Source organism: Leucoraja erinacea, chromosome 6 (assembly GCF_028641065.1).
Source record: "Leucoraja erinacea ecotype New England chromosome 6, Leri_hhj_1, whole genome shotgun sequence".
NCBI classification, from domain to species: Eukaryota; Metazoa; Chordata; class Chondrichthyes; order Rajiformes; family Rajidae; genus Leucoraja; species Leucoraja erinaceus.
In genome coordinates this window covers 11006315-11018432 of record NC_073382.1, presented here as the reverse complement: position 1 = coordinate 11018432, position 12118 = coordinate 11006315, and the positions used below count along the sequence as shown (strand labels likewise).

Genomic DNA, 12118 nt, shown 5'->3' with positions numbered 1-12118 from the left:
GGTGAATCCGTGAAATGTCTTTCTCTTCAACATGCATTTCCCTAGATTGTGTGCTATTCTATTATAGCTAGCTGTGGTTTTAATGTTATTCCACTTCTAAACCGTTAGACAAAGGGGCTGGGATAGATTAATAGCATTAAAACCCGACCAAGAGTGGTAACAGCCAAGGGCATGTCTAATTTGAACACTAGGAACAATCTATGTTGGATTGACATAAGACTGTCAGCAGTTCCTCTCAGTCGGGCAAACGTATGTGTCTAGAGTATAACTAAAAAAGAAAAAAGAATTATTAACTCTAAAAACACTTCAACATTATGGTAAGAATTCAAAACATGGCAATTTTTTAAATTTCATTTCCTTATCCTCTCAGCCCAGTATGGAACTGGAACAAACAGGAACAAGAAAAGCAAATGGAATTAAAAACACTTTTAAATGGTGACAGAAGCATTTTTCAATCTTGTTACAAATTGAAAACACTTGGGGTGAATCTTATTGCCAAAAAATTGCAGTGATGAAGGATAGGAAATTGGCATTTGGTTTGTACAAAGAGGTTAACAATATGAAATACCTGCTATGGGAGTTTGCATCAAACCCAGCCGTTTGTTGATCCATATGGCAGAGGGGGTTATCAATTGATAATAATGTAGATATTGTAATGATGCTGTCCATCTTCAATTAACAGTTCTACATTTAACTCATTCCTGCCTGACCTGCCATGCCTTATGCCCCTGTCCCACTTAGGAAACCTGAACGGAAACCTCTGGAGACTTTGCGCCCCACCCAAGGTTTCCGTGCAGTTCCCGGGGGTTGCAGGTGGTTGCCGGAGGTTGCAGGTAGTGGAAGCAGGTAGGGAGACTGACAAAAACCTCCTGGAACCGCACGGAAACCTTGGGTGGGGCGCAAAGTCTCCAGAGGTTTCCCTTCAGGTTTCCTAAGTGGGACAGGGGCATTAGGAAGCTGGGCAGCTATAAGGAGGTGAAAAATGATTATCTGTCCATCGATCCAGAAAAGCAGGAATAATGCCTCTGAAACCAACTATTAAAGACATTCATTCTTCAAACCCCATGATCTCCCTGCTGCCTACTGCCCAATCTAAACATTGCTGGGCACCGTTATAACACTTCACTCATGCTCCTATACCCAACTCCTCTGGCCCCCAGCACCAAGTCCAGCATCTCTTAATCTCACTCATTCATTCTATATACCCAACTGACCTCCTGAGCTTCCTATCAGAGAAGCCCCTTACCTTTCAAGCAGGTTGCGTGTGCTGGAGAACCTGATCGAAAAGAACATTAAATGCACCTTCATGCATATGCAGCTTGTGTAAGAAGGAACTGCAGATGCTGCTTTACACCAAAGATAGACACAAAATGCTGCAGTAACAGCAGGTCAGGCAGCATTTCTGGAGGAAAGGAATAGGTGACGTTTTGGGTTGAGTCCCTTCATCAGACTGATGCAAGATACCTTGCTCTTGTTTTAAAACACTCTCGTTGAACAATCCATCTACTCTAGAATCTCCCTATGTGGCTCGGTGTCAAATTCTCATTTATTATACCTGTACGACATAGCCAAGGATGTTCCACCATGTTATGCAGCTGTACAGATCCAGGTTTATCATCCAAAGTTATTTCTTGCAAAGCCACAATGAACAGACTTCAAAGCTTCAATTGTAAATTATCTTAGTTAAAGCATTCATTGTTAGTGCATTTCTCCCAGTTTCATATGTACAGCCATCTAATTTTCTGGCACCAGATCTCCTGCACAAATTCCAGCATTAGCATCCAGCATATTGTTAGATTGTACACAATCACTAATTTAATTATTGTGCAGACAGTCTAATGTGATCTTTGTGCACATTGACATTATATTCAGTAATCTTCTTCCCTACATATGCTAATAATATGTTCAAATGATAGCAGAGCTGAAATATTCAGATACAAATCTTGATATTTGTATTCATATTTCTAATAACTTTAGTTTGCACTGAATTGATTAAGAAATAGATAATACTGTTAAAATGGTATCAAAAAGTATGGATATAAGGTTTACACAGTGGCCTTAAGGACTGTTCAGACTCTTTAAAAACAATAATTATCATAAACTAATGCTGATGGGGAGGGATAGATTTATTTGCAGTTATGTTTTGAGTCAAAGACACTTATCCAAATATTTGGCAATACCAGAGCAGATATGTCATTGAACTTTTCTGTCACATCTGATTAACATATGGTTGGCAGAGCACTTTTGGTGCAATGTAAATTCTGTCACTAGTGTTGGCTGATGATAATATGTGAGTTACTTTGTCCCTAGATCCTGGTGGCATTGCGGAGCGATATCTTGTCCAGTGGATGCCAGAGTCTTGCGTGCACAACGAGACGAAGATTTCCAAAAAAGTAATCGCCCATGTAGGTTCCAATGTATCTGTGTTGTATGTTTTCGTAATTTGATCCTGTGAGCTTCGTGAATGAGCTTTTATGTTAGCAAACTCAGCAACTAGCGTCTCGCAGCTCATTTCTTCCATTTTCTCTCTTTTATTACTAAACCCATTGACTGACCAACAAGACGTTATCAAATCTGTCACCAGGGTGTAAAGTAGGGATGGGGAGGGAATACCATGTATTCCTTTGGCCTGTTTAGGGCTCGGTAACACGATAGAATGGCACCAATTTCTTAAAAGCAGATGGGTTAGCCCTTACTGGGTGGTCCCACCGCAGTAGCTGCCTCAACAGCAGCTCGTCAGTCCTTTTGCCTTTCTTGTTATTTTTAGTGCGTCTAAATGTATATTTTAATGTTTCTCAGTGTGTCTTATGTGGGGGGTGGTAGGGGGGAAATAGGGGGAAAACATTTTTCAGTCACTTACCTGGACGGAGAAGTGTCTTTTCTCCGTGTCGTATCTTCGCCCCCCCTCACGGCCTACCAACTGGATTGGCACGGCCTTTCCGACCAGAGACCAGCCCAGAGATTCAGCAGCAGGCGCAGCGCGGAATTACCATCGCGGAGCCTGGGGTCCTGTCGAGGATCGCCTGTGTTTGAGCACCGTCCAGCGGGGCCTGCTGACTTTAACATTGTGGAGCTGTGGTCTGCGGAGCTTCTAGCCGCGGGAATGACGCTGACTTTAACATCGCGGGGCCTGGGATCTTTTGCCGAGGATTGCCAGTGTTGGAACTCCGTCCAGCAAAGCCTGTGGACTTCGGAAGCCGCCATCTCCGGTAAGAAGCGGCCGAATCGGAAACTCCAAATCGCAGAGTGTGTTCCGATCCGTTCCGACGCTGGAGTTTCGATCTTCCCGGCGAGAGGGCCTGTACATCGGCGACTGCGGAGGGTTCTAGGCCCGACCACGGGGGAACAAAGAAGAAGATGACTAAACTTTATTGCCTTCCACCACAGTGAGAAATGTTGATTCCACTGTGGTGGATGTTTATGTTAAATTCTATTGTGTTTTGTGTTCTTTTTATTCATATGGCTGTACGGTAACTCAAATTTCACAGTACCAACTGGTGCATGTGACAATAAATGTGAACTTGAATTTGAACATAAATGTGACAATATTAGAATCACAAAATGACAGAGGAAATAACATTTATTAAAGAGGTTATTTACATGGATTTTATTTACATTTATGAAGGATTATAATTGGATTTCTTTTTACCTTTAACAAAGATTCACAATTCAATTACAGTTCAACATAAAAATAATTACAAGGCATATTCAATATGTTAAATTTTACATTATCTTTTTTATAGGAAAGTTTTGTAATCCTCCCAGGACTGATTTTCTCTTGCACGTATAAAGTTATGGTTCAGCCAATAATGGCCAGGGGCCAGGGGAAAGCAGAGGCTGTGATCTTCACAACTCCAACATGCTCATCTCTTCGAGGAAAAGGTCTAAAACAAAACAACTGTCCCAGCGATGGGGGTGAGTACAGCCACAGGAGCCACAGACCTTTGGCATCCGGTGGCGCTGTTGCTAGCTGCCTCCGCCCACGGTCTGGGTTTAATTTTGTTATGTTTAGTGTGTGTTTTTTTGTTTTTGTTTTTCTTCAGTATTTCATGCGGGGGGAAACGGGTAGGGTAAGTGGGAATCCATCCTTCAGTCGCTTCCTGGCGAGGATGCGGCTATTATCCGAGTCGCGTCCTCGCCCCTCCCCCCTCGCGGCCTACCAGCTGGATTGGCATGGCCTTTCCTGCCGGGACCGGACCAGAGTTTCAGCAGCGGCGACGAGGTGCTGGAAACATCGCGGAGCGGGCGGGTCCCTCCTAGGATCGCCGCTTGGACCTCCGGTGTGCTGGGCCGCTGCTCCAACATCGAGGAGCTGTGGGTGCTGAGCTCCCAACGTGGGCGGCGCTGACCTCGACATCGCGGAGTCCTGGGACCCATTGCTGGGGGTCGCCAATGCGAATCTCCGCCCAGCGCGGGCCTGTGAACATCGGGAACCGCGGACTCTGGTGGAAGGGGCTGACGAGAGGTTCCCGGCGAGAGGGCCTGATCATCGGGCCGCCCGTAGCGGCGACTACAGGGTGCTCGTGAGACCCCGACCACGGGTGAACATTGGGGAACATTGGGGAACTATCTATGTAACTTAACTAAGTTACAGAGATAGGTTGAATAAGTTAGGTCTTTATTCTCTGGAGCGCAGAAGGTTAAGGGGGGACTTGATAGAGGTCTTTAAAATGATGAGAGGGATAGACAGAGTTGATGTGGACAAGCTTTTCCCTTTGAGAATAGGGAAGATTCAAACAAGAGGACATGACTTCAGAATTAAGGGACAGAAGTTTAGGGGTAATATGAGGGGGAAATTCTTTACTCAGAGAGTGGTAGCGTAGTGGAATGAGCTTCCAGTGGAAGTGGTGGAGGCAGGTTCATTGGTATCATTTAAAATAAATTGGATAGGCATATGGATGAGAAGGGAATGGAGGGTTACGGTATGAGTGCAGGCAGGTGGGACTAAGGGGGAAAAAAATTTGTTCGGCACGGACTTGTAGGGCCGAGATGGCCTGTTTCCATGCTGTAATTGTTATATGTTATATGGTTATCAGCGAGGAGGTTGACTGGACTTTTGTTCCTTCACTCACAGTGGGGAACTTTGGTGCTGTTGTGGGGATGTTTGTGTTGTGGACTGCTGTGTTCTGTAGTTTTTTTTGATTTTTGTATGACTAAGGGAAAAATAATTTCTTTGTCTCTTCATTGAAGGCAATGACAATAAATTAAAACAAATAAAATCAAATCAAGGAGGGAATAATAGCCTTCCACCATGCTTTTTTACTCTATTGACAATTATGTTACAATGTCAACGACACACGACAAATGAACATAGGTCATGCCAAAGACTGATTAAGCATGAAAGTTAACTCCAACCAGAAATGTATTAATTTTAGAGCCTGCAACACTCTCTCACCGTGTGAGGAAGATTAGATGGGCAAGATTCTTAGATGATAGAGCAATTCTTGCTATTTTTTTCCTTTACTTGGATACACAAAGTTAGTCAGATTTGGTAGCATCTCAATGTTGAAGCCCCATGTATGATTCAGGCATCATTACAGTGTAGTAATATTCTGAAGGCTCTCCAAGAGTGTCATCTGGATCTGGCAGGGACTGGACTTTGGATGGCAATATTCAGATGCAATAAAAATGAAATTTAAAACTGCAAAAGCAGCAGAAACTGCCAAGTGGCAAAACCCTGACACATACAGCTTTCTATGTAGACCTCATTGCATCACATCCCTTTCTAAGCCTTATTCATAACGGATGATATATTTGGCTTTATTGTGATCTTTCCTCTCCAGTTTGCATTTTTCCATCTTGTAATCTATATGCACATAACTGATAATCAAAAAAAAGGCATTAGTATTATCACAGTCAAATCTATCTGAGAGGGTACCAAAGATTGTTTTGAGGCTATTTAATTCTCTATGGCACTTGCAAAATTGAGGCAGAAATTGTTTTGAAAATAATCTTGAAGGTATATTATATGATGTCAATATACACCTTGAACTAACATGCATCCTGTCTATACTGCCTGGTTGAAACTATATAATTCAATGCGTTCTCCTTCTTACGACTGGGCGAACGTTGTATTCCCGATTGTACATTAATGCTTAATCTGCTTTCACCACCTTTTCATAAGGCACATTCCAGACCATAGGAAATTGCTGCACAAATATTCATTTCTGAAACTTCTGCTCACGGAATTTTTGCCAATTATCTTAACTCTGGTTATTGACGCTCATTCTAGTGGAAACTGTTTCCATTTCAAATCCCCAAATGAACAGCTCTATCAAATCTCCACTCAACCTTCATTGATTCAATGAGGATAATAATGGTCTCTCCATATAACAGGAGTCTTTCATCAACACCTGATACTTTTCTGCTCTGCATCTCATTCCAGAACTTGACAACCTTTTCACAGTTGGACATGAGCTAAGACGTAACCAGTGGCTTATTTGCCACAATGTTAAACTCCGTGTCTTTATTAATAAAGTTGGGGGTTTTAAAACTTTTTTTTAGTATTGTTGTGCAAATTTATAATGAATGCAGCCCCGCTCATTGTTGTAGGGTTTCCTAGCTCCTAAATATTTGCCAACTTTATGATCAGATTTCACAGTTTTGGATGGAATAATATTAGTAGCTTGTGGAATTACTGTAGCTGCTTCCCAAACATTGGGACGTAATATTCTTCATTTCAAAGCCCAGTCGTCTTGTAGCCAACAGAACTATTCAACATAGTCCGGGTATCATATTTTTCCAGTGAAAATGATCCAGAAAAAACATGCAACAACAATTGGAGAACTGTTTGGTCAACATGGATATTAGCCAACTCTAATTGAGGGTAATATTAAGCAGGGTACAATGCACACAAAAGTGGCTCTGATTTTATATGGAGGTGGTCTCAGGGTTACAACAGGGTTCTGTTGCTGAGATCAGTTCATAACGCAAAGAATTCGTAAGTCGTAAATTAATTAAAAAGTTGTGTGGGAGAGAATCACAGGAACACCTGTGATGGGAGAGTGATCAGGCGTGGGAAGAGCGGCCGCCAGCCTCACTGACTCACTGAGTGAACGAGTACTCAATGTCCCAACTCTGCATGGCTGGACCCAGACCCCGATTGTTGCCGCTCGGAGGTTGTGGAATGGAGAGAAGGCCAGCAGAAATCTCCCATTCTTACCTGGCAGAAGATGCCTGCAGTCTTGCGATTCTTGCTGTTGAATTTTTATTTTTATTGCCTGCCTGCAATTCTTGCTATTGAGGGAGTGTAGCGTAGGTTCACCAGGTTAATTCCCGGGATGGCGGGACTGACATATGATGAAAGAATGGGTCGACTGGGCTTATATTCACTGGAATTTAGAAAGACGAGAGGGGATCTTATAGAAATATAAAATTCTTATGGGATTGGACAGATGCAGGCAAAAATGATCCCACTGTTGGGGGAGCCCAGAACCAGGGGTCACAGTTTAAGAATAAGTGGAAGGCCATTTAGGACTGAGATGAGGAAAAACCTTTTCACCCAGAGAGTTGCGAATCTTTGGAGTTCTCTGCCACAGAAGGCAGTGGAGGCCAATTCACTGGATGTTTTAAAGAGAGAGTTAGGTATAGCTCTTTGGGCTAACGAAATCAAGGGATATGGGGAGAAAATAGGAAGGGGGTACTGATTTTGGATGACCAGCCATGATAATATTGAATGGTGGTGCTGGCTCGAAGGGCTGAATGGCCTACTGCTGCTCCTATTTTCTATGTTTCTATGTTTCTTTGTCCCGTGGCAGCTGATACACCCATCACCATCCATCCGACTGGTCTCCCAAATACTCACCCGTATGTATGAGATGTCCATAGGTTGGGTGTTCATAACCCAGGGAGCACCTGTACACCTGTATTGAGTTATCTTTCAGAAAGGCATTCTGCTAACAATTAGCCTATTTGATTAGGTGACTATTCCTCTTTTTCTTTGCATTACATTCTAGATTTGATATTTGAAATAAAATTGTTTGTTGTTCTTCAGGTTAAAAAATAATTACTCCATTAGTGTGCCTGGGTAGTAATAAATTAAGCCTGACTAGGATTTATCTGAGTTTGCAAAGAAATTGTCATACATCAGGTATTTTATCGTTAATGACATAGACATCAATTTGCAAGGAACTATTAAAGATATGAGTGTTAAAGTTTGACATTTTGTGAACTATGTACTTCTTTTGCAGTGACAACCATTCCCAAAGTGCTTGTCAAACCCGAGAACCTGTCGGCATCATTCATAATTCACGCAGGGAACATTACTGGACATTTCCACTGGAGGATATCTAAAGTACAACTTCATCAGCCCGTTACAGGATTTCAGGTTACATGGGCAGAGGTGACTACAGAAAGCCGACAAAACAGCTTGCCCAACAGCATTATATCCCAGTCTCAAATATTGCCACCAGTAAGTCATTGATTGCAACTCATTTATACTCACTATGTATTTATACATTATACGTGTATTTTTGCTACAATGTATGCTCAGGATATTCAATATCCTTTTCCAGCCAGAGCATTAAGTAATCTCAGGTAGAAACAAAGAACCTGCAGGTATGGTTAATAGACAAAAGGAGTAACTCAGCAGGTCAGGCAGCATCCCAGGAGAACATGGATAGGTGATGTTTTGGGTCGAGACCCTTCTCAGGTCATGGTCAAGCACGGAGCTTGGTCAACTTGATTTGGGGACAGATTAAGGATGTGCTTATATTTCTGTGTGTATAGTGTGAATGCTTGCCTGTGTGAGTGAGTGTGAGTGTGATGAGCAGGTTGGGTTAGGTCACAAGCAGATATACCAAACACTAGCAAGCTATAATCTGGCATGAAGTGCAGGGAGCATGGTGGGGAGGGAAGATCCTTGTACCTATACTGCCCAGGAGCACTCAGATGATGACCACAGTTGGAATACTTCCATGACCTGACCAGTGAGGCTTTGCAAGAACTCACTGCCAATCCCATCACTTAAGAGCACACGAGTGCATATACTGTAACAGCTACTCCGGAGCTACACAAAGACATTGTTTTGCTTTGAGGTTCTCACTCCAAACAAGTTATTATCTCTGTCTTGTGGAAGCAACCTGAGGCTTGTCGGGAGCATTGGAAAAAAGCAAGGAGGCAGCCTGATGTCCTAAGTGAGCTGGGAGATGCCATTTGAGAGCAGGTTGCTGCTGTCATTGGAATAGGAGCAACTTGCACTCCTCCAGGAACCAAGCAACACCACGCGTGCACAGCTCGTTAGTCGGCATGAGCAAAGAGATGCTGCGTGTACGTGGAATGCTGTTCTGAGTGAGCAGAGGGATGGCACACGTGAACCTATTCTTCTTCTGAAGGAGCACATCTGGTCCCCCCCCCCCTCCCAACCCATGCAACTCTTCATGGAGGGTTGATTTCAAGTACGGAATGAAAACAGAAACTGATTTGGCATCCTAGGCGACAGAGTGACACAGCAGTAGAGTTGCTGCCTTATGGAGCCCGAGACTCAGGTTTGATCCCGACTATGGGTGCTGCCTGTACATTCGGAGTTTGTACATTCTCCCTGTGACCAAATGGGTTTATGGGTTCTGGGTGCTCCAAAGCCATACAGCTTTGTAGGTTAATTGGCTTCGGTAAAAACGGTAAATTGTCCCAAGTTTGTAGGATAGTGCTTGTGTATGGGGCAATCACTGACAAGGACTCGGTGAGCCAAAGGGCCGGTTTCCACACTGCATCTCTAAAGTCTAAAATAAAGTCGAAATACTGAAATTCTGTGTTTTCCTTTCTCAGGACCACCATTCGCTTATTGTGCCCGATCTGAGGCCATCAACTTGTTATAGGCTGGAAGTACAACTACTGACTACAGCTGGAGAGGGTCCAGCAACGGTCAAGACATTCCAGACACCTAGCTTATCTTCATCCTTGTCACACAGTAAGCTTCAGTATCCCCACCACCCTAGCTGTAGTACAGTTCCACGTCGCGCATTTCAATCTGGTCAAAACCCGGAACACAAAAGGAAACTAATGCTTAAATTGTAAGATGCGGGATCTCTCTTTATAACAATAATATTTATTGTTAAACTACTTAGTGCTTATTGCTGTCTGGCAACTTTGTTTCTGAAACCTTTGCATCTTGTTACTTGTCACTGGCAAAGTGATAAAAGTGTCTTTGGTTCCATTTCTGTACTATGGTTGTTTATGGATGCCCATCTCTTTACTGTAGGCTCCAGACTGCAACATCATCAGCAACAGAAGCCAGTATCAGTAAAGCACTGAAACAATTATAATTGCATTATGGAGGTTGTTTAAAGATTGTTGATGTGAAAAAAACAATTTAAAAAAAAAAGACTCATCTCCCTGTCTGAAAAAGAGAAAAGAGTAGAAGAATGTCTCCCTCCAACTCGCCTTTTAAAATTCGATTATCAAACCTGTGCCATAAAAAGTATATTCTTCAATGTTATCATCACTGTATTGTGTCTTCAGAGGGTGGCTTTGAAATTGTGCTATTTATTAACCTGTTTTGTTAAATGTGCTGATCCTGATATATGCAAAATTCACATTTTCCCTATGGATACCTGTACTCGGCAAGCTGCCTGGAAAATATGTCTAAAACCTGCATATTTTAACTGCGAGTGAGAATTCTGTCAGTTTATTAATCTATTGCATGTAATAAAGTTATTAAATTATAATGTAAATGAATCTTATCGGATGTTGGCAAAGCACAGTTGCATGGTAGACCTGTCAGTGTTCTATATGGCATGATTTGTATGTCGATGTTACCTCCACTGAGTATATTAACATGATACAGTTTACAGAATAATTAACAAAGTCTATATGCACAAATTATTTACTTTTTAATATTGGAATGTTAATGTAGTCTGGAAATATCAGTACTGTTTTGTCCATTGGTAAACTAGCTGTAGAAATCATGTTCCTCATTGCAGTCGTGTTTTGATCAATATTTATTACTGTATACACCACTTTGGTTGACTCATTTTGTGCAGCTTTGTCATATTTGGGATAACAGACCTCTTGTAAAGACATTTTGTAAAAATGGAATTTGTAAATAGAGTTTGTTGTATGTTACATTACCCAATATTTTCATGTTAGACTTTGTACATATTGTTGACGTATTAAAGAGCTCTCCGGAAAACGTACATGGCCAACCTGTCCACCAATGGAATTGCTTATTTCATTTTAAACTTTCCAACATGTACTTGCATATCAGATTAATTCAATTGTCATACCGTTTGAAGCACTTTATACATTGATATCTTACAGATGTGCCTCGAGATTGTTAGCAAGATAATTTTGTCAACTAATGAGAGAATGTAATAGAATTTTGGCTGGGCTTTACAGGAGGGTAGACAATCATGGGATGATGAGTGGTAGCATAGTGTTTAAATTATTGAACTGGTGAGCTGGAATTCATAAATTTAAATCCTATAATTGCACTAGGAAATTTGTATGCAGTGAATTAAATAATCTTCAACTTTTCAAAGCGAAAACAGTGACCGTGAAACTGCAGGGGTAAGCTTCAGATAATGAAATGCGTCTCTCTTTCTTGATTTTGGCTTTTGTGACTCCAGTGGTGCCTTTTAACTATTTCCTGAAATGGCCTAGCAAAGTCATTCACTTGATGTAACTTAGTGATGAGCAATAAATGCAGACTTTTCCAGCAAAAAAACCCCATCACTTCTTGTAAATAGTTAAAAACAAAACTCAGCTCTACACACCTCAAACTAGGGCATTGAGAGCCAAGGTTCTTTGCAAAGTTCTTTGTATCCAGTATTTCATGTTTTTAAATGCAGTATGGATGCCGCCAATTTCTTTAATCTGCACTGTGAAGGGGTTGTGAATCTGAGCACACAAGGTATCGATTATTACTTAAAATAGAAGCACAAAATACTGGAAACACTCAGCGGACAAGGTAACATCCATCAAGAGTATAGCAGAATGGAGACTTATGCTTGATGACCTTTCATCAGCTCTTCTCATCTTGGGGAAGGATGGTTATTCAATTGCTCTCAGGAGCACACGGCTGGCCTCAATATTGAGCATAATTAAAATATTCAACAAAGAGTTTAATGCTGTCCTCACCTAATGTCCACACACGTGAACCTTCTTTCAAAAGTCATTGGAA

General features: G+C 41.9%; 1 protein-coding gene across 6 annotated transcripts in view; it reads left to right on the top strand.

The window, feature by feature from the left end:
* LOC129697888 (anosmin-1) overlaps positions 1–11140 on the top strand; it is a 188527-nt gene extending 177387 nt beyond the window's left edge. For 4 of the 6 annotated variants that reach the window (XM_055636603.1, XM_055636605.1, XM_055636604.1 and 1 more), the window contains exons 10-13: positions 2311–2405; positions 3744–3915; positions 8190–8410; positions 9766–11140. In XM_055636603.1, the coding sequence (XP_055492578.1) occupies positions 2311–2405; positions 3744–3915; positions 8190–8410; positions 9766–10014 (737 nt within the window). In that variant the 3' untranslated portion in view covers positions 10015–11140. The remainder of the gene's footprint in view (positions 1–2310; positions 2406–3743; positions 3916–8189; positions 8411–9765) is intronic. The other 2 variants (XM_055636606.1, XM_055636601.1) reach the window with 2 other exon arrangements.
* The last annotated feature ends 978 nt before the right edge of the window (positions 11141–12118 follow it).